The 23442-nt window shown below is 39.7% G+C and overlaps 2 protein-coding genes across 2 annotated transcripts; one reads left to right on the top strand and one right to left on the bottom strand.

Annotated features, from left to right (window-relative positions):
- Positions 1 to 281: 281 nt before the first annotated feature.
- fbxw12 (F-box and WD repeat domain containing 12) lies at positions 282 to 4455 on the bottom strand. Its single transcript, XM_023804957.2, has 10 exons — positions 4289 to 4455; positions 3920 to 3957; positions 3059 to 3228; positions 2784 to 2905; positions 2504 to 2710; positions 2247 to 2411; positions 1952 to 2168; positions 1213 to 1394; positions 1003 to 1133; positions 282 to 756 (listed from the first exon to the last, which is right to left on the bottom strand). The coding sequence occupies exons 1-10, from the start codon at positions 4385 to 4387 to the stop codon at positions 657 to 659; spliced, it is 1431 nt and encodes a 476-aa protein (XP_023660725.2). The 5' UTR covers positions 4388 to 4455; the 3' UTR covers positions 282 to 656.
- Positions 4456 to 14815: 10360 nt separating this feature from the next.
- LOC111840320 (homeobox protein BarH-like 1) lies at positions 14816 to 18917 on the top strand. The gene is made up of 4 exons (XM_023804996.2): positions 14816 to 15672; positions 16786 to 17077; positions 17287 to 17371; positions 17560 to 18917. The coding sequence occupies exons 1-4, from the start codon at positions 15474 to 15476 to the stop codon at positions 17719 to 17721; spliced, it is 738 nt and encodes a 245-aa protein (XP_023660764.2). The 5' UTR covers positions 14816 to 15473; the 3' UTR covers positions 17722 to 18917.
- The last annotated feature ends 4525 nt before the right edge of the window (positions 18918 to 23442 follow it).

The raw sequence follows: 23442 nt of genomic DNA, 5'->3' as shown, positions 1-23442 counted from the left end.
AATCATTAATCACAATTAGTTGCATGACAATTAAGCACCAATGTATCTCTCACAGTTCTTTCTTTTATGTCACAGCCAATTTTGGTTCAAAAGAGAATTAAATGGAATGCAAATATTTAAATATATAAAAATATAAATATGAAACAACTTTTTCAAACAAGGTCATTAAAACATGCAGAAAGGAATTGGTGGGGAATGATTCTGCAAATTGTCATATAAATGGAATGTGCGATAAATAAGTGTAGTTTCAGACCTACATGTCACTACAAGGACTCATAGAATTCACGTAGAAACATGTTTATTGATTTTTACATTTTCAGGTAATGCATACAGGAGTTCTCCATAGAACTACTGAGCTCAAATGGACCCCAATTAAATGATGGCCTGCACCTAAGCTCTGCACAGTGATAGATATTTATGAGCTGGGGTGGTGACAACTGCCATTAACAAATTCCCATTTAGGGTTTATCAAAATGCTGTTCCCATAGTGGAAAAAGGAGAAAAGCCTTAGGATTTGTGTAACCATAAAGCCATGTGAAATTGTTCATGCCATTAGATTTTCCCCAGCCATTACTGCTGATACATATGCTGAATAACATTATTATTGACCGGTACATTGTATATTCTTATACTCCTTGTATGGTGAGAAAGCCTGGTCAAGCATTGAAGGAATAGGCCTTTAAAACATCCTTTTCATCTCTGGCTTCCACTGAGGCCACAATACTTTTGTAATCGCAGATTACATGTGTAAATCCCCTGCAAAATAAAAATATATGGTGCCTTAAAGTATATCATCAGTAAGAAGTAGAAAGTTACTAGCAAGAAAGTTTAACAGGATAAATTATTTGCATTTTGCATTGAATGTTAACTACAGATATTTACACAATTGAAGATTTTAAGGTGGCAGCTACAGAAATATAGAAAGATAGAGCTTGTGACCATTCGAAAGGTACATGTATTCTCTGTGTACTTTGATGTTTTCTAAACACCATTATTTCATACCAGGCCCTGGTGTGAGACCCTCCCAGCAGGTGGAATCGGCTCTCGAGAGACAGACCAGCATCGCGTTCCTTCTTCCAGGTGAGCACTCTCAGGGAGAGGTCACGGGATGCCGTAACCACGCGAAAACTGTCCTGTGTCACAGTTCCAAAACAATGAGAAAAACCGCAAGTGCATGTCTAATCAAGAATAAGGACAATATATATGACTCACCACGCAGAAAGATGCTATTGGCTCCGTGTGATCCTCAAAAGTAGCCAATAAGGCACCTTTTAGGGTGTACACTCTCAGGTGGTTCCCAGCTGCAACCACAAAGGTAGCAGCACCTCTGGCTTGCAGGTGCACATCTGTATGCCAATTAGTCAAACCCAGCGGAAAGCTTTCTACCTGCTGAACTGGATTGTTATGGATTTTATTAATATTATGAACGTGAACAGCAAGAGGACATTTAACATTGATCCCTTGAACATCCATTAGCTTCCGCTTCCCAAACCATCACTGTCAATTTTAATTTAATGCAATTTTAACGCCTCCTGAAACTACAGCATGAGTGTTGCATGCTTTTTGGCAGAACTGCTGAGCTAACTTAAAAAAACAACTGTTACAGAATTACAGCATAGAATAAAGTTAATAGAGGTACATGAGCTAACAGTTGTGAGAGCTTCAATCAGATTAAATTTTTGTAGACTGGGGTAACTGTTCACACAATCCAATTCAAAGATTATGATCTGACCGATTGTGAATATGCATAAAAGTGAAGCACATGTACAATAGGAAATTCTGAGATAATCTGAAAATACTGGAATTACTCTTTCATAAATATCATTATAAAATATTCATAGCATCAAGAAAATGCAGGAAAAAAACTAATTTTAAACAATCCAGTTTGCATGATTCAATACCAAACTTTAAAATACATGTGGAACAATAAGCTCATATTAGAAAAAAATACCTTCAACTTCCTGTTTGTATTTTGATTTTTTAATAGTGATTTCAAAGACGGAGAGTGTTTTGTCCGTCTGATATCCGAATGCATCACTGTGCAGCACAGCCACTCGGGGTGGTTCAGAGGCCAGGAAAATCGCAGCCAGACAGCAGGAGACGGGCACAGACTGCCCCAGAGGAGGATCATCCTCAGTGACACACCTCAGACTGCGGCTGCAGAAAACCTGTGCAGCGAAACCTCTGGTGAACTACACCGATCCTGACTTCAGTGAGACAAAACTGAAGGGATGCATAAAAATTACCTGTGGGTGACAGTCTGCGCCCTCTGTGCTCGCAGCGAGGATCCATTTCTTATCAGGAGATGAAATCAATATGTCGATATTGAAAGCCTGGAAGAGCACCTGACGCCAGACCAGTGACAACGAGGGGACTGCCAGCATGCAGACGGCCCCGCTGCTAGTGCCAACCTACAAGAAAATGATGAGAGCTGTTTTAAAATGCATATTATTTGTGCAGAAATATTTCTCATAAGGTTTATACTTTTGAGTTTAACACTAACAAAGAGGGCAGACTGGTCATCAGCACTAAAGGGCAGCAACTTGCACTTGGAGGCTGCAGTGGGGAAGGCAGCCACTTCCTGTCCTGTGCAGCCATCCCAGGCTTTGATTACTCCTGAAGTGTCCCAGGTGAAGACAGCTTCACGCTGAGGATCAGTGACGACACCCGACAGAGGGCTTTGGACAGGACTTGACCACAGCTGGACGCCCTGCTCCGAGAGATGCAGAGCTTAAGTTTTGGCTTGTAATTCACCATCACTCTTCAGGAAGGAAGGTGCTCACCTGCTGAACATTCCACGCACGGACTGTACCATCAGAAGATGCACTGCAGACAATGGACGGTCTCTCCCAGTTGTCAGAGTCATGTCTGTTTTCCTGCAGGTAAGCAAGCCCAACCACTCTACCTATTATTCAAACAAATGAAGACAATCTGAACCTCAGGTGAACCTCAAAGGACATGAGAACAATATCTTCTGCATGGAAACACTTTCTCTCTTCTTTCCTTGAAGTGCTTCACCACACTGGCTATCACATGCTTTAAAGTTCTTCATACGTACCTGTATGACCCCTCAGGCTTTTGCATGTGTAGTCTGTGCACGATCGGCCCGTCTTCATTTTGTGTTCCAAACTGGAGCGCTGCAGGTAATAACTCTTCCAGCTCCGCTTTCCATTTTCTGAACTGCACCGACTGATATTACAGAAGCTCCAGCGATGCAGACACATCTGTCTATGTAGGGAAGTGCAAAGAGATGTCAAAAGTTGTAACATTTAGCGTTAGTGGTAAGTAATGTGGAGTACTTCTGATGACGATAAAAATAATTAGGCCTATATGAACTAAGGGAAACTTACCAATACTGCTTAATGGTTTTACTTGAGCTGCCCACTAATGGATTAATAAAATATATTGGAATTGTTTAGATTTCTCTATGAACAGCTCCTATAATGTGATCTGATCTTCATTTAAGACTTATTTAACAAATGTACACAGTACATTTTACTACAGAGGGTCAGATGAAACTTTCCAGCTAATTGTGTTGAAAAGCGGTTCATTTTTCGAGGCTTCAATACAATACAAGTTTTGATGGCGAACTTATGCAAGAAAAATGTCTTCGACAGACAGCGGGTATCTGTTGGGGGGAGGTGAAGCCTTGTCTGTGGTGGCCCCCCAGTAAACTTGCAGTCCGTCGTGCTCCATACGCACTTCGGAGGCTGACTGCACGGATTTTAATGAACTTCTTCGTCGAATTGGACAGATGTGTCAGCCGAATAAATGAATGTAACAGTACAGTGACGGAGAAACATTTCATATGTACGATTCAAGATAATATCAAGCAAACTACAGGAAGTATGAATGACTGATTTCCGGGTATTTAAAAGGCATAAAGGATGGTTTGCGTTACCTGAGCAGAGATACTCACCGCCAGAGCCAGGGTGTCTCTGCAGCTTCATACCACCGCTGTGAAAAACACAAGCTAATTATTAACTTTTAATTTTACCGGCTAATGCTATATACACAATCATCATTTATCTTTTACAAATGACAATGACATGCAGTCTCAGCTACAACACATTCGGTCGTCTTACAAACTATGTAAAAAGAAGCAAAAAGTGGTTGCATTTTTTTTAAAGCGGATGTCAGTTTGTCCTCTAAAGATAATAACACGTTTTACATCTGACACAGAGTCCAAACATCAGAAAGTGTCAGAATAAAGTTAGCAAACATAACCTGAGTATCTCAGCTGTGCTAGCTAACTGCGAACAACTCATGCTAATAAAGTATCCCAGACCTTACAAACACCCGAGGCATTTATTAAGTCGTTGTCAGTAAGTAATGAGAAAACGTGAATCAAGCAATCCAAGGTTAAATCGGATAAATCAGAATCCATAGTTTAAAATGTCATTAAAGTGAATGTTAGCGTCACGACGCTCCCAATGTCTGTTTCGGCGTAAAATGCGGAAGTACGCGCCCATTGGCTGAGAGATTCAGCGCGAAATTATATTTTAATATCAAAGTCAAAGCATGTAAATAAACAATAAATACGGCATCCATTTATACTGGGGTGCGTTGGACAATAAGCGCCTTTACGCACCTTTTTTAAATGACAAAGCAGTGTTTTCTCACCTTTTCATGATCGTTTACTCACTTGTCATTATGCAATTCATGAAGTTTGAGTCAAAATATACTGCACTCTAGACTTAAAAAAATATATAACAATATAGGTACGTGTCATTTAAAATGATATCAGATCGTGTACTGGATACGGTCAATTTAAAGTAGTAGCGAAACCAGAGACAAAATGAGTGCCAAATGATGAAAAACAAATGGATTATTAAATCTAAATTAGAAATGCTTACATGGGATAGACAAAATAGGAATACAAATTTAGGATGGACACTCAGGAACAAAATTCAGCCTCAATCACACCTTGCTCAGTATATATCAAACCTGTGACATAAATTCCAGGCAACACTGATGTAATAACTCAGGATTAGTTTGTCCCTGTGCTGTGCAGGTTTTCTTCTGAGTGGTTTGGTTAGATGAATAGATATAGAAGAAATAGCTGATGGTTATGGCAGCATTTGGCCCACAGTGAATTGAAATCCCATCGAAGGTGTCTTCTGCCTTATAAGGGCAGAGAAACAACAGGTTCCACAGCCCTAATGGATTAGCAGTTAGTGGGGATAACTGGATTACTCTTCTTAATTTATTACACCGCTAAGGTGATTCCTTGAGCATGTTGACCATGATGTTCTCCTGGCATCCGCCAAACCCAGACATGTCTATCAAACTGCTAGACAGAGAAGCAAGATTCATCACTCCACAGAACAGGTTTCCAGAGTCCAGTGGCAGTGTGCTTTACACCACTCCATCCGATGCTTGGCATTGTGCATGGTGATGTGAGGCTTTCATGCAGCTGCTCGGCCATGGAAGCCCATTCCATGAAGCTCCTGGCACACAGTTTTTGTGCTGGAGTTAATGCCAGAGGAAGTTTGAAACTCTGCAGTTATTGAGTCAACAGAGCGTTGGCGACTTTTACACACTATGCGCCTCAGCACTCAGCGACCCCACTCTGTTACTTGTCATGGTCTGGCACGTCGTGGCTGAGTTTCTGTTGTTCCTAAAAGCTCCCAATTTGCAAGAATACAACTAACAGTTCAGAATGGAATATGTAGCAGGGAAGAAATTTCACAAACTGACTTATTGCAAAGGTGGCATCCTATGACAATATGGAATGTTATTTAGCACTGTAAAACATATAGAGAATGTAATCATAGGACACTATTAAGAAGATGTTAATGTAAACCATAAAAAGTGTGACCTTATAACTTTCCGAAAATGTAGATCAATTAATGCTGCAGGGTGTAATCAAAATAACTATGTATCTTATGTTAGCCTCGAAGTTTCTATATCTGTGTCTTGTTTTAGCCCTGGTTATATGACTAATCCACTGTATTAGCAATGCAACTTATCAGAATAATTTAATTAGCTCTGCCGCTAAGCACCGCATGTCCAGCTGAAACCACCAAGACTTGCTACTTTTTATCTATTAAATCTGTGTACAGTTTTGCTTTCCCACCGTAGTGTTCTTGGCTAAATCTGGGCTTCTTGCCATAATTATACCAAGAACATTATAAGGAGACAATCTTGTTCCAGTTGTGCTTTCCAGAATGCAGTGTAGCTGAGCGCTACATACCAACTCTGCCATGTTGCCAGCTGTGCAAAACACAGTGGATAAGACAAATATATTTATGGCACGGAAACTTTAGGAAGTACAAAAAACTTGCAAAAGCATAAAATAAGGATCTGACTGTGCCAAAAAAAGAACATATTTGATTATTTATAACAGAAATATTAGCATAGCTAAAGGAAAACCCATAGATTAACGGTGAGTCACCATTCCCAAATCCTCCTCAGCGGCAGATGCTGTAGAGTGACTTGTTCACGGTCACATGACTTGTTGAGGGGAGCCAGTTGAGTCTGATTTTTCCATGACCTTCTGATCTCATGACATTCTTATCTCATGCAGGACTGGCCAAAGGATTGTTCTCATGCTGTTATAAACGGCCTTTCCATCGTCGGAGTCCTTCCTCATCTAGATTAACATAAAGGCAATTATTACCCAAAGCCATCAACATTCAACGTCAACAGATTTTGATGAACTTCACATACCTTTGTGAAAGCCTTTATTGTCCTGTTTAGAAAAGCTTCTTCAACTTTCTCTGGTACAGTCAACAAATGGGCAAAGCAGTCAATAATGCACATTAGTGTTCCCTTGGATCCCTGTGTAAAACATTAAAAAATACATTTTGTATAACAATGTCCCTGAATAAAAATAAATGATTGTGCTTGGATCTGACCAGCTAAAATAATATCCTAGAGTCCACGGCTAAAGTTTATGGAAACCAACCTTTGTTATTACTCCCTTTAGACATAACAACAACTTGAAATATATAACAAACATGATTTACAAACGAAATGTATGTTATTTACCACAGTGTTTCCCGACTTGGTCAGGGACCCCCAAACATTCCAGGTTTTTTGCCAGGAGCTGGGAAGGAGCAAAAATAAGGACTGTCTGGGGGTCCCCAAGGACCGGGGTGGCAAACACTGATTGAGGCATATGTAAAACACACATATGTACGACACACATATGTAAAACACACATATGTATGACACATATATGTAAAACAGACATATGTACGACACACATATGTACGACTCCTGGAGCCGACACCTTATCGTGGTGGAGGGGTTTGCGTGTTCCAATAATCCCAGGAGCTAAGTTGCCTGGGGCTTTATGCCCCTGGTAGGGTCACCCAAGGAAAACAGGTCCTCGGTGAGGAACCAGACAAAGTGCAGCTCATCAGACCCCTTATGATTAATACAAACATAGATCCACGGTTTCCTTCGCCCGGACACGGGTGACCGGGGCCCCCCCTGGAGCCTGGCCTGGGGGTGGGGCTAGATGGCGAGCGCCTGGTGGCCAGGCCTGCACCCATGGGGCCTGGTCGGGCTGAAGAAGGCATGTGGGTCCCCCCTCCAATGGGCTCACCACCTGTACGAGGAGCCATAGGGGTCGGGTGCAGTGCGAGTTGGGCAGTGGCTAAAGGCAGGGACCTTGGTGGTCCGATCCTCGGCTGCAGAAGCTAGCTCTAGGGACATAGAATGTCACCTCTCTGATAGGGAAGGAGCCTGAGCTGGTGTGCGAGGTTGTGAAGTTCCGACTAGATGTAGTCGGGCTCACCTCGACATACGGCTTGGGCTCTGGAACCAGTCTCCTTGAGGGGGGTTGGACCTATTGCCCCCTGGCTGGGTGCCTGTACATTAGGCCTTACTGCAGTAGATGAGAGGGTAGCCTCCTGTCGCCTTTGGGTAGGGGGACGGGTCCTGACTGTTGTTTGCACTTATGCGCCAAGCGGCAGTTCAGAATACCCACCCTTTTTGGAGTCCTTGGAAGGGGTGTTGGAGAGCGCTCCTCCTGGGGACTCTCTTGTTCTGCTGGAGGACTTCAATGGTCACGTGGGCAATGACAGTGAGACCTGGAGTGACGTGATTGGGAGGAACGGCCCCCCGATCTGAATGAGAGCGGTGTTTTGTTATTGGACTTCTGTGCTCATCACGGATTGTCCATAATGAACACCATGTTCAAGCATAAGGGTGTCCATATGTGCACTTAGCACCAGGACACCCTAGGCCGCAGTTCAATGATCGACTTTGTAGTCGTGTCATCGGATTTGCGGCCGCATGTCTTGGACACTCGGGTGAAGAGAGGGGCGGAGCTATCAACTGATCACTACCTTGTGGAGGGTTGGCTTCGCTGGTGGGGGAGAAAGCTGGCCAGGCCTGGCAGGCCCAAGCGTATAGTGCGGGTCTGCTGGGAACGTCTGGCGGAATCCCCTGTCAGGAGCTTCAACTCCTACCTCCGGCAGAACTTCTCCCATGTCCCGGGGGAGGCGGGGGACATCGAGTCCGAATGGGCCATGTTCCGCGCCTCCATTGTGGAGGCAGCTTACCGGAGCTGTGGCCATAAGGTGGTCGGTGCCTGTCGCGGCGGCAATTCCCAAACCCGCTGGTGGACACCAGTGGTGAGGGATGCCGTCAAGCTGAAGAAGGAGTCCTATTGGGCCTTTTTGGCCTGTGGGACTCCAGAGGCAGCTGACAGGTACCGGCAGGCCAAGCGGGATACAGCTTCGGCGGTCACCGAGGCAAAAACTCGGGTGTGGGAGGAGTTTGGCGAGGCCATGGAAAATGACTTCCAGATGACTTTGAGGAGATTCTGGTCCGCCATCCTGCAGCTCAGGGCAGGAAAGTGGTGCAGCATCAACACTGTTTATGGTAGGGATGGGGTGCTGCTGACCTCAACTCGGGATGTTTTGGGTCGGTGGAGGGAATTTTTTGAAATCATGCAGATGTTAGGCTCTTCACTGCAGGCTATCCTGAGGGATTAAGGCGTGTCACTCAGCAGACCAGCTCTGCTGCCATTGGAGGACCTGTATATCGGGAGCAAACATTACAGGCTGCCTGAAGGCTTACAGACTGTCACTCAGTCTCAGTGTCTGCCTGGACCATTAATGAGCTGCCACGAATCAAGAGAGGCTAGCGCATTCTGTCCACAGTCCTAAACACATATGTTGCATGTTCTTGGGTTTGACTCCTGAAGTTGAAATTAGTCTGAGTAAAAAGAAAAATCTACAGTAACAATGTACTAAAAGAATTTTGAATGATTTTTATATCAACTATAACATTTTTGTCAACATTTTGTTATATATGTTACACATACTGATTGTCAGTATGAGTCACTTATAAGCACAAATCCTTCATTAGATAAAATTTTACTCTTATTTGATATGAATAGTTAGTTTCACATTATATGCAAAAATGAAATACATGATCTTTAAGACAAAGCACAACATATTTAGCATATTAGTGTCACTGAAGGATGTTATATATAAAATCAGTAGTGGAAGAAGTACTCAAACAATTTGCTTAAGCAAAAGTAGAAATAAACAGGCAAAAATATACTCTAGTAGAAGTTGAAGTACCCCACTGGCCTCAAGTAAAAGCAAGTACATACTTGCTTGTAAATATACTTAAAGTATTACAGTAAAAGTACTTGAACTTGTAGTCTCTGATGCAACTGTATAAAATGACATTGTGTCTACTGTACGTATATTTTGTTGAATAGAAAAGTTCAGGCATGATAGTGCAATTCAAGCATGACAGGGCACATTCCATTGTGTTAACTGAAATTACATTGTAATTAACCAGCAACAACGATTAATGCTGATAAGCACATCTAAGGCCAGCACATGCTCTCAGTCACACAGTTTAATAGTAGTTCTAGCACTGATATTTGTGTGTAAGGCTGCGTTATGTCAATATGTATTATGTGTGAAACATCTGTCATTTCATATATTCATCATTCATTTCCTTGTGTCACAAATCACAGTATGTACACATCACGGAGACAAGCAGAATATTTGTGCGAAGGCCCCAGTTGTTACTGGCCAATCTGTGGCCGCATGTGCCCTAGGTTTTGTGCATGCCTACACTGCACGTACAGTGCTGACTGATCCTTACTGCACTGCGCATACAGTGCTGACTGATCCTTACCGCGCACGCTCAAACAGTTCATGGTTCGAGTTACCGTTTTATATTTTATAAATTAGTATCTTATATTTTGTTACATGCTGAACTGGAAATTTGCCCAAAGGTTCTAAATAAAAGGAAAAAAATAATGAAATGTGAGCAACTACCTATTATTTGTTGAGTATATACTTCAAAATGTAATAAGAAATAGGTCTTTCTATCTGGCCATTTTAAATAGACCATTTATTAATTGAATTTACAGAAAATGTGCTGTATTGCGATATGCATCGTTATCAGGATTTGAGATTTTGGTCATATCACAAAACCCTATGTGTGTGTTATTAAATAAAACTGACCAGCTAATGGCCACAGGATGCAGATTTTAACACTCTTGTCATGAAATTATCAACATGCTATTCATAATTCACCATTAAGTTAAGCTGATCACAAACATGCGAGGATCGCCTCTCACCATTTCCAGAGCCACATTCCAAAAGAAATGAAAAAGTGTTTGTATGAAGTAAGAAACAATGGTTTCTTCTTCCTTTTATAAAAGTTTCTACGAGCTGACAGCATTCAAAACCTCTGATGCCTATACTCCCTGCTTCACTTTGACAAGAAAAGCTCTGAAATCTATAGGTGAAATCTGTCACATCACTCCCTTTCCCTGTCAACATCTGATCAAAAAACAGCAATGTGATTGTAAACACTAAGTAGAATTGTAGTAGTGTTGAAAGTACAAATATTTTGTAAGATGTAATAGAGTCAAAGTCAAAAATGTCCATGGCTAAATCTACTTAAGTACAGATATTTGAAAAATGTAAAGTACAGTAACAAAGTAATTGTACTTCATTACGTTCCACCGCTGTGTAAAATTCATGTCATGCCATAAAGAGAAAACTACAACTCGTTGTGTAACAAAAACTGGTCAGGGCTGTTGCAATGAATCAGGATTTGTCTTAGTAAATTACAGAATTATAAATCGCTGTATATCTGAGACGATAAACATTAGTAATATCCATACCTCAACATCATTAGCCTTCCACTGAAAAGCAATCCAGCAACATCAATCAGAACAAAGAACCGTTCATCTCCACTATGCCGACAGCTTTTTCACCTTAGCCAGATGGAACCTGCCAGATCCATCATGACACTATGCTAGTGTGGTAGATCGTATAAGCTTTCACACATTGCTGATATTGGCCAAACAGTTAGGGAAGCCCACTTGTAATTGAAAGATTGTTGGTTTGATTCCCTGCCCAGCAGGGTACTGCTCATGATGTCACATATGGGTTAAATGCAGAGGACACATTTTGTTGCTGTGTGCTGTGTCAACAACTAATCACTTCACCTTAAAATGGTGTTATGTTGTTGATGCATCTAGATGAAAATACCTGGAATTAAAAGATGAAATTTCAAACGCTCATCCTGCTTTCATCTATTGAACAGAAAGACAAAAGTCTTCAGTGCATTGCAAATCCAAATGAATTGGCATGGCTATTGCAATCGCTTTGAAGGGGACTGTAAATTCACACCGGATAACAGAGCCCTGGGGCAAGTTCTGTGCTGAGGAACTGCAGTGATTGCTAATTAGCAGAAGGAGGCTGTGCCATCGGCATAAGAAGATGTTCCTAACTGCCAAGACATTATTGACCTAAGCTGCCTTTAGACGTTCTAAGCAGGTGAGGAAAGGTCAGCAATGCAAGGACCTTATTGGCTCGTTGCTGATGCTAATCACTGCATTTCTCCTCTGAGAAGGAAATTAATTTAGAAGCACATCAGTCTGATGCACTGTGGGACCAAATGTAGGGTGATGATCCTGTGTTATACCATAACATTACATACTGTGTATTTACAGGTCATTCTGAAATGGAAGGTGTTTGGTGGGAGAATAGGAACATAAACATATCACCTTCACAGTGCCTAAAAACAGGTTCACAATCATTCGTTAATATATAGATTCTAATACAAACATCTGCATACATTACACAATACAGTACAGGTATATTGTTTTGGATAAGGCTGTAAGAATAATTCTACCATTTATTTCAGTAACCAGCAGTCCTAATAAATAAATAAATTTCTTTTTTATCTTCAAAAATTCCAAATTATATCTATTTTTGTGAAATACTGATTAATCAAATTTCCATGCAGTTTTATCTCATGCAAACATCGCAAAAAAATTTAGCTTTTAGACTACATACACTATGACTGAACACACAAAATGTATGACAACTAAAAGTTTATAATTATTTAAAACATGCTTTGAAATGCCATTAGCTAAATATCAGAATGAGCATAATTTATTATGTTATTTTGTTTAAATGAGGATGATTTCTTGTAATGACATTATGGGCCTATGTGGCATTTACAGCTGTTCCGTTACTGCTGTGTGCTCTGCGTTAATGGTAACGTAAGGGCCACACTAAGGGCCACACCACAACTCGGTATTTGATAACAGAGAGTTGCCTAAAATTGTGGGGAAAACAATAAGGATTGAAAATTTGTGTCTCTTGGTCTCTAGGCTAAGGACAAGACCCCAGGTATTAAATGAGCTTCTAGCTGCTCTTTTGCACTGGAAGCCACTTACAAATCACCACGGATAGTTATCAGGCAGCTTTGGATAACAGTGGATTACACAAAGCTTGCAAAGTGTGCTGTTTACGTCAGCCGGCCCCTGGGGGTGGAGGAAGCCAGAGGGAGCCAGTCATCCGCAGAGCTGTAAGTACCGCATTCTGAGTGACCAATAACAAAGCCTCCCAGTGACCATGTAATCCCCCTTAGCTCACTGGTTGTTTTCAGTCAGTAATTCTCAACTGAGTGAAGACACACATGAAAAAATATATGCATGCAATATATGATGCAATATTCCCCTAGTCGGATTGTACAACCACACTCATTCATAATATCATGCATACACACAAATACACAATCATATGAAAACATACTAAAATCTATTATGCTATTGTCAATCTGTTCTTTGTATGCCAACAACACATTAATGTTGCAGTAATAAGCTGAGATTTGGTAGTATAGCTCAGTGTTTCCCAACCCAGTCCTCGGGGATTCCCGGACAGTCCACGTTTTTGCTCCCTTCCAGCTCCCAGCCAATCAGGAACACCGAATACCTGGTACAGGTGCACTAGGAGCAGAGAGGAAGAAAAAACATGGACTGCTGGGGTTCCACAAGGACTGGGCTGGGAAACACTGGTATAGTTCATCTCTGCTATTCAGGACTGATCTCCGCTATTTACTGTTTGGACCAGACAGAGAAAATTCTAGCAGTTCTAAACAATAATTAGAAAACAGAGACAGAAACCTTGAATGTTTTGACTCTCTGGGGTTCTTCACATATATGCAACATATTATACATTTCTTTTTCTTCAGGTGGATCCAATATCCTTATACAACTTTTACCTTGGTGCCATTGATTCTTAATCAGTAGGAGTACAGCGCCTCCTGGTGTTGGTTCACTTATCTATCTAACTACACTATATGGCCAAAACTATTGGGACACACCACTCAGTCATTGAATTCAGGTGTTTCATTCAGACCCATAGCCACAGGTGTATAAGATCAAGCACCTAGCCATGCAGTCAGGTTTACAAACATTTGTGAAATAACGGGTTGTTCTGAAGAGCTCATTAAATTCAAAAGTAGTACAGTCATAGGATGTCACCTTTGCAATAAGTCAGTTTGTAAAATTTCTTCCCTGCTAGATATCCCTCGGTCAATTATACTAAAAAAAACTCAGTTCAAGACAATTTTTTACAGGTACTGTTGTAAAATGGAAACGATTTGTAACAACAGAAACCACATACAGTAACATAACGGGGCTGCGAGTGCTGAGGCGCATGCTGATTAAAAGTCGCCAATAATCTGTTGACTGAATAACTGCAAACTTCCTCTGGCATTAACCCCAGTCCAAAACTGTACGGTCTCCCTGCACTTCCTCTTTATGTACTGTCAGTGACTGTTTGTTGTCTGTGTTAGTTCTTTTAAGGGTTTAATAGAAGGGTGTTTTTGTTCTTTAAAACAAGTCGTATCGGCTTCGGTCTGCTAGGCAATCATTCATAGACAGGTTTGTCAGAAATTAATTTATTTTGAAATGATTTTTGTTTTATAAATATCGCAATATTTAAAAAATCACATCATGATATCTGAAGTTTTCCAATATCTTACAAGCTCTAATTTTAATAATTAATTACAAGAAAATCAGAAATTTGACTGGGTGGGCCTAGAAAAAAAGTGGGTGGGCCTAGGCGAAACAACGGCCACGCCCCTACGCACATCTGAATTAATAGCCTAATGTTCTCCATGAGGGATACATTCGCACATTGGCTAAGAATTACTTAACTAAAAAGTAAGATGTTTACACTCAGTTATACCCTTATAAAAACTTCCATCAAACTGCAAATATAAATATTTGTAAATATTTTAAATAGGATGTGAGGATGTGGTGCAACCTTTGGTTCGGGCTAACTGATTCGTTAATTCTTGACCGCTTTGACTGTGCTGCCTGCGGTTATGCAGTGGTTGTGATCATTTATAATTGTAGTTATCTTTATATAACGAATTTAATAAACACAGACCAACTAGTTCATAAGTGGTGATTTTACTTTTATATAATGCAGCAATTCGTTTTGTTTTTAAATACACGTTCGCTAATTTAAAATTAACGCTAGTTCAGAATGAATGTCATATAGGCTGACAACAGAAACTTTCTACTTCTGTATATTAACTAGCCTACTACGAAAAAGAAAATAAGGAAATTATTTAGAATTGTTTAGGTCGCTGTAGTTTTTCTTTCCTTGAGTTTCATAATTAATATTTATATCAGTCAGTGTTCTATTAGGCCTGCTCTTTCCCTCTATTTACCATATTCAGTACGTACACCTTAAATATGCCTAATTTAAAAACTGCGCGTAACTTTCATTGCATAAATAGCATTTTTTTGTAAACTAAAGCTTTACATGGACCTAAGCAATATCTATATCTAAGGGTAGTATCTATATACAGCGGCGTACTTGGTTATCGGGCTTCGGCCGGTATTGTCGCGTATCCCCTTCCTATGTACTGAAAGAGTGTCAGTGCGTGTTGCATTTACTAATAGGCTGACTTACTTATAGTGGGCGGAGAATACTTTCTTAAATGCCAAATCTTCTACTCTAAACGTCGATTTGGATGTCGATTTGGAAATGTGCGCGCACAAACACAAACATAAAGAAAAGTGCAAGTTAAACGGATACCGAACTTGAAAGCTTATTGGAAATGACGCCTAAATGCTGAAAGTATTTTTTTGTACGAAATGCGAAGTCATCTTGTGGAATAACTGCGAATAAACAGTATTTTTCCATTTCCTGGTTCAAATCAATGAGGCGATGCATCGTCTTTTGGATTTTAGTGAACTCCACAGTCCTCCAAATGCACTACCGGATCGATCTCACAGATTTAGGAGTTTCATGATAGAAGAGATTCTGACTGATCCCCCGGCCACCAAGATGTCTCCCCCGACGGGAGCAGCACTCAGGTTTGGGCTGCAAGCACTTTTATCAACACGATCATATCACAATCATTTCGGTAAGCACCTATTTTCCACATTTACGTTTAATATGTGCTTTAAGTAATGGCATATCGTAATGGAATAACGTCCTATATAACGCGACTTCTGGGATGTGTAATAATAAAGTGTTAAATTACTTGTGAGCAATTTAACGATTATTAAAACATTAACTTTATAGCAACTAATTTATTGTCACAGATCATACAACTAGGCTAGATGAATCAATTCATAATATGCCAAATTAAGTCTTACGTTATAAAAAACTTTTACGTCGGATTTGCATTTGTGAGCATGCAAAACAAAAATCTTGCGAACTGGATTCTGTAGTTCGTATATAATTTCGTATGTATTAAATTAGTTCATTTTCATAATTAACTATGTCATCGTCAATCCATTGTTTCAGACTATTAAAGTTTCAAATGTGCATAGAACAGACTTTGTGCGTATTAATTTGCATCTATAATATTCTTTTTGTAGAAAAGAATGTAGGCTACCTAAGCCAGAATTGCGTTTAATCACGTATAATTCAGAATTGCACAGTGGTAAGATGATATTATGAAATACCGTATTTTATTGCCGGCATTTTCTTCCAGTTAAGCAATGTACGAATAATAATTACTAATTTCCATGATCATTAGGGTGTCAGGTGCTGTAGTCGTTAAGTAGCCCACCAGATGTTCCGCGTTTTAGTTCCAGCTGTCGGACTTCTGCGGTGTCAACAAAATGCGAAGCGAGTTTTTATATAAATAAAACACTAATAAATGTCTTTAGTTTCTAGTTCGTTTTGCGTTTCTCTCTGTTTGAGAACTTGCCTTTTATTGTAGAAAATGACTTCTTTACGTGTTTCAAACTCCTGGAAAGGAATTGTGCGCGGTTCTTCGAAGAAATGTTTCTCCTATGACGAGTCTTGGATGTTGTTTTAGTTTAGCTTGAGAAATTCATTGTTTCAGTAGCCAATTTTATATTCGCGTGTTGTGTCTAAGAATCATAATAATATAATAATATGTATCAAAGAGTTTGGATGACAGCTATAAAATACAATATGCAACGTATTCTTGCACAAATACAAAGCAATATTTGCACATGATTTTAATTATCTTATTTTTAATTGCTGTTGTTATTACTTGCAGGCCTGAAACCAGATCATACCGGGGTTTTCAAGTTGCCTCTTTGCCCCCTGTCGTGCTCTCTCGGCTCTCCGCTGGGAGCCGCGCTCTTCCACCGGCCGCCGGCACTGCAGGCCGGCTCCATTTCTCGGCAAATGTCCTTAGAACCACATCTCCACGGCAAGATTAACCCCAGACTTGATGGAGAAAGCAAGACAAAGAAAGGCAGAAGGAGCCGAACAGTCTTTACCGAACTGCAGCTTGTGGGCCTTGAGAAACGATTCGAGAAACAGAAGTATCTTTCCACACCGGATAGGTATAAAATATGCATTTTACCATCGCAGCTTCGCTGGAGCTGCATGAAACAATGCTTTTATTTTACTTCTTATTGTTCAATATAGATAGATTTCGTGCAATTTTTACTATCCATCAATTATATCTTTGATACTTATAGTTAGTGCCGCATAATATTCATGCAGCTTGTGATTTAAAAAATCCATAGCGAGTGATTTTTTTATTTCACAGAATAGACCTTGCCGAGTCGCTGGGTTTAAGTCAGTTACAAGTCAAAACGTGGTATCAAAACAGAAGAATGAAGTGGAAGAAAATTGTAAGTTTCGTTAATTGTTTTCTAGAGATACACTTAGATAAATTGGAATAAAATAGTATAAATGTTGCCTTGTGCCCCTGTTTGGAATGGAATCGTTCAGAAGATGTTTATTTTTTATCCGTGCCTTTGTGTGCAGCATCACCTGTAAAATGGTGTGTTAATATTTGGCACACGTTTCTTATGCACAGGTCCTGCAAGGTGGCGGGCTGCAATCCCCCACCAAGCCAAAAGGTCGTCCGAAGAAGAATTCACTTCCCTCTAGTGAGCAGCTTTCAGAGCAAGACAGGTCTATAGAGAAAGATCTGCAGTCAGGCGGCATGAAAAATTACAACGTAAACCAGGAGGAATGAAATGGAGTATACGGCCGCACTGGCGGTGGCAGGTTATCGCCGTGCCGTGAACATTTGACATGTATTAGGCCCGTATTTTTCTTGGGTGTATCCAGGGCAACCGAGGAGTGGCGCGTGGTAATTATAGCTTCCTTCAGCTTCTTTTTTCCAAAAACAGGGCCTCGCCATCTAGACACCCCCAATCGTTTCGAAAAGCAGAAACCAAATGAATGTCCTGCCAGTCAATTAATATCTGTCCCATACAAAAAGGACGCACAAAAACGTTCAGCAGATCACTGATTCTGTCCCTCTTTCAGTGAAATATCTGAGTACTATAGTATTTGTGTTGACATTTCTTATTACTTGTACATTTATTTAATATGCTGTTCTAACAATGGTAAGATATATGCAGAATGTGAGAATCCCGATGAAATTTCGTAAGGACCGTATGAGAGTTATATACATTTACACACAGACACACATATATATCTCCCCTGGATAAAAATGTAACTTATTAAATTTTCCTAATCAAGGGATTGGTATTTATCTTCCCTTATCTTTCTCTATTGTGTGAAACATCTGCTTATGCATAATCGGATCAACTGTAAATTTTCATTTATTTGTTACATTTCGTTTCTGTTGTCGCTTATTTTTAATTTGCCCTCCAATGCTGCATATGTGCCGGAACAGTAAGCTCTATGAAATTAATGACATGTAAACATTTTCTTTGTATTGTCACATAAATGTATAGCTTTATAGATTATTTCGAACGGTATTCCATTCTTTAAAGTTTCCTTTAATTCCAGAACACCCATTGTGTAACCCCAACTGGAGTTAAGCAATAAGAGAAACACTAGAAATCATGGGGTCTTTTCTCCCATCTTGCGCTTAAGTTCAGCACTTAAAAAGTTACGCGATTTTGACTTATACGTATGGGAGAACAGAGCCCTATATGTTTGTACTTTTTAAGCCGTAGCGTCGATGAAAGTCTGCACTTGAAGTAATAAGTTAGTGTGTTTTGCTTGTCAATGTTGATCTTTTTAGCGAGGACTGGTTACGTTTGTTAATATCGTACTACTTGCCTTTCGTCTCCAAAGACATACAGTGATTCTTGTGTCCTTGCCAGTGATTCGCATGCAAACAATAATGCTAAGTGTGGCGTAATTATTTGTTGCATACTACATTCTTCCAATAAAATACCCTACGTTTTGTAAGGACCCCGTGGACTAGAACTGGAACTTGCCTCTGAATCAGTGTTGGATCGCTGCTCGTTTCGGATGTTACGTCATTTATAAACATCGTTATTGTGGTTAGGAAAACATGCGCAGTAATACCATGCTCGTGTTCACACACATTTCTAATCATCCTTATTAAACTTTTTAGAATTTGTATTCAGCAAGTTATTAATTTGTATGTTTTAACATCACTAGCCATCTTACCAGCCCACTACAATGCATAATTAATTAAAAAAAATAATTAGCATACGGTGTTATGTTATTTTACATGCAATTAATTATATGCTTTATGTTTTTGGAAGCAATGTCCGTTTTGATTGCTATTTTAAAGTCAAAAACCGGAATTGTAACACGTAGGTAAACAGAGAATAACACCTCGTAAAATTACATCGTTTATGTACCCCTACTTTCATCCCTTGACTAAACCGTAAAACAGTTTTATTTTCTTTCAACTACATTCATGTATTATACGTGGCATAAGAAAATGAAGGTAAAACTTTCTTAACCAGCGTACTGAAAGAGTATAGTTGTAACGTCATCCAATGGATTGTTTTTAGGCCTATATTTTCTATTATTCCTTCAAATTTATCAGGAACTAACTTACTTGCTTGTCACTGTCTTTATTTACAATTGCAAGATCGACATGTTCATGTCCTCTTTCTTTTATACCCTGCTATCAGATTTAGCAATATGTTGATATAGGCTGTTAGTTGAATATAGCTGTATGGTATCCATCCGTTACAAACGCTCTTGTCCATGACAGATCGAACTTGGTTTCAAGTTTCAGTTTCATTTGCCATATGTATGTTAACACAGGGTCAGGATTACAATGAAATGCGTTGGACGAGAGATAAACAAGCCTCTCAGCGTTAACACAATATTGCTGCGATAACTCGGAGCTCTCGTCGGTGCTATAATACTACTAATAATAGCAATAATAATAATAAGAAACATTGCCACCTTACGTATAATCCAAAAAGGTCTACCGAGGCAGAAGCGACAGCTTTTCTCACCCCACACAGTGTCATATGCATGTTATAACGGTTCATTAAGCTTTTCCGAGTTCCGAGTGTTAGTTCCCACTGTGGGACTTCGACTGTGAAATGAATGAATAAATAAATAAATCTAGGCCTATGATTTACATAAAACTGCTTTTCTAAATTGCGACGCTTTTGCTATTTCTCGCGCTGAATGAACGTCCTTTAAAGTCGCTTAGAATACTGGTCAGCTGCTGTTACTGGTTCTAGTTTTCTTGCATGTTCCCATTGCTTAATTATTTTTTATGTATTTTTGGCAATAACATTTTAAGAATAATTTCTAAAGAAAATTTGTAATTTAAATCTAATGTAATCATGAGTTGATTCATGGTTTTTGCTATTTTGATTGTATAGCAGTTTGGTCAGCTGTTGCTGTTTTTAAATTTGCTTTATGAATATATTTTGACTTCACTTGTGTAACAGAATATAATTCGGCACAATTGTGTAACATTTCTTGTATTGTTTAGAATGCATTTGTTTAACTGTGTTTTAATTTTTTTTAAATGTAAATGTGTACTAATGATGCACACAATTGTAAAGGTATTGCAATCCATCGATTTTTGATGATGATGATGATGATTTATTTATTTTTTTTAAATGAAGAGGCATCCGGGTATACCTGAGTTTTTCATGAAAAGAAATCCAAAGTGACATGACTTTCCGCCCTTGTTCAGAGCCGTATACTTTAAAAAAAGAATAGAATCTGTTCTTTGTTTGAAAGACGCATTTATCAAAATAAGATTTAATTTATAATATCTATAGACTAATAAACAGGGGTCAACACCATGGCGAATTCTGAGGGAAGTTCAACATGCATTTTTTTACGACGGACATGCTATTGCAAAACGTTGTTTTTTTCAGTCAAAACAGACGGGGACCGGTTGACCATCCTCGCTTATAAATAACAGTTTACAAAGACTTTCAAAATCATATTTATATCATATGTATTAATCATGTTTTGCCCCCAATCCCCCAGGTCTCCTTAAGCTGCTTATATGTAACTAGGAAAAACAGATTCCTGCAGAAGACAATCAAATTGATGATAAGAACACTTTAAAATGTTTCCGGTTAATATTTTAATTGTGAGTCGTTAAAAATAGAAACAGCACATTAATAAATGCTGACATGCTGTCTAAGGTGCTTTGGTGCCCCGTGTTTTCTGGAATGGGGTAGCGGCACCTGCCCTTGATACGCAGTGTGGATAACGGAGAGATGGATGGATAGATAAATGGGTCATTAGTAAAGTATTTATTAAATAGTAAATATGTAAAACATTTTTCTGACAATATGCTGAAATTTCCAAACATCCGATTTACATTAAGATGGAATTCTTTGATAGTCACCTTGAGATACATAATTACTATGTATTACTGAAAAAGTAAAAATCATTTCATTTAAACAACACATAAGATGGCAGAGTGGCAGAGTGGTAAGTACTACTGCCTCACATATCCAGGTTTGGGGGAAGGATTTCTGCCACTGCTCTCTGTGTAGGGAGTTTGCATGTTCCTTCTGTGTTCTCCCTGTGTTCCCCCTGTGCTCTCCCTGTGCTCTCCCTGTGTTCTGCCTGTGCTGTGCAGGGTCATCTGGGTTCCTCCCATTTAATTAACATGAGCTAATAATAAAGCTATAGTAGTACATGAAGCAGAACTTCATAGTGCTGCAATATGTTGATTTACTGGAAGCTGTCTTATATGTTGTGATGATTTAAATTAAGGACTTTGATTTTCAGCTTTTGTATGTTTTGCTGTAAAGTTGCGTGTCAGTTTTGCCTAGGCAGTGAAACTTCGTAGGTACAGTATATACCCGAAAGCTTATTTTCCAAGAAGCAACTTAAATTCCAGTTTCAGTAATGGATTATAAATTCTACCTTTTATTTTCATATAATTTATTATTTGTGACCAGTTGCAAGATTATAGCATGTTCCTGTTTATATATATTCTAGTTTATTTAATTTAGGTAACCTTTCCAGATTATATACTTCAGTAGGCTACACGCTGGTTTTCCTTTTTATTGCATAAATGTAGCTTTCATGTCATAAAACAGAACAGCCAGTGTGGGACTGTCTTTGTTTGATTTACCTCCAGAGTGCCTTGCGTGGCGGCGAGTGCTGTGCTCCTGCACCGTGGCTTCATCAGTCTTCGGCTGTGTGACTATGGGTAGCTTGTCTCCTCTCGTGTTAGCGTCTGACACGCTCCAGCTGTGGCCCCAACCTGGCCTATGTGCAAGTCTTTCAACTCATAGTAATAAACTATAATCACTTCCTCTGACTAATTCAGAAAGCAGGTGGAAAGCTCTGAATGTACTGTGAGGTAATCAACTGCCCAAGAGTGTAAATCTCCCCTGAGAGGTGAATAGTTATGAAGTAATCAACTATGTTTTCCTGTCATAAAACTGTACAGTACTCACTAAGCATGAATTAAATTTCACATATAGTATATACCCAGAGTTTACAGTACATCGGTGTTAGGGTCTGTACCGTCCAAACCTGCCCTTGGTGTCTCCGTCCCATTTGGCCAGCAGGTGTCGCTGACCATCCTGTTTGCCACCATGTCTCTTGTCCTTCACATCCCTAGTGTGTTTCCCCAGCTCCCTGGCTGCCGCACAGCTCTATGGGCTGAGCATGTGGCTACAAACCCTCTGCTTATGGGTTAAAGGCCTGCCTCCTCAAATTATTTGTATTTCCTGGATTTTTGCTTCCCCCGTCTTTGGTACTTTCTTTCCTGGTTATAGGTTTGTCCTGCTTTTGTCCTGTTCACTTCCATATTGGTTCCAGGTTACTTATCCTAGTGTAGTAATTCCCAGTGTGGTTAGTGTTTCCTCGTTTCAGTGTTTGTTAGAAATCTGTAGTTCTGTGTTGTTATTCTAACTCACCTCACTTGTTTCTTGTTGCTATATGTCTTGGTTGATTGGCTAACTCTCATGTTCCACACCTGCCCTCTTGTTAGTCGGTTCCCTGTCTATGTTTAAGTGCCTGCATTCTGCGTTGTTCTCTAGTCAGTTATTGTACATTGTTCTGTGGTTGTTACTCCGCCGGTTTTCTGAGTTCTGTTCTCTCTATTACCTGTTTCCTGTTGTACGTCATTTATGGTTCTTTAAGTAATGTTTTACACCGGAGTATTTCTGACCTCTCATAGTTCTTTTTCCCCAGCATGTTTTGTTTTGATTAAAATAAACTTTCGTTGTCTTGGAGCTGCCTCTTGGATCGTCCGCGTCATGCTGTGCCGCAACAAGCTTCTGTTATCAAGCTGTTTTTTTTATGGGCCAGAGAGTCAGTTATGTCACCATCAAACGCTACTCTTAAAATCTTAAAAGAACATAGCATTAAGATGAAGATAGCACAGGTTCGGCAACATGTAGTAAATGGAAAAGCACCAAGCAATTTAACTCATGATGTTGATATTACTTTAAGTAGAACAATATCTGAAGATGAAGTACTTACCCATGCAAACATCAGATCAGGCCAGAGT

This window comes from Paramormyrops kingsleyae, chromosome 6, assembly GCF_048594095.1.
Source record: "Paramormyrops kingsleyae isolate MSU_618 chromosome 6, PKINGS_0.4, whole genome shotgun sequence".
NCBI lineage: Eukaryota > Metazoa > Chordata > Actinopteri > Osteoglossiformes > Mormyridae > Paramormyrops > Paramormyrops kingsleyae.
This window is presented reverse-complemented; position numbering and strand designations above follow the sequence as displayed.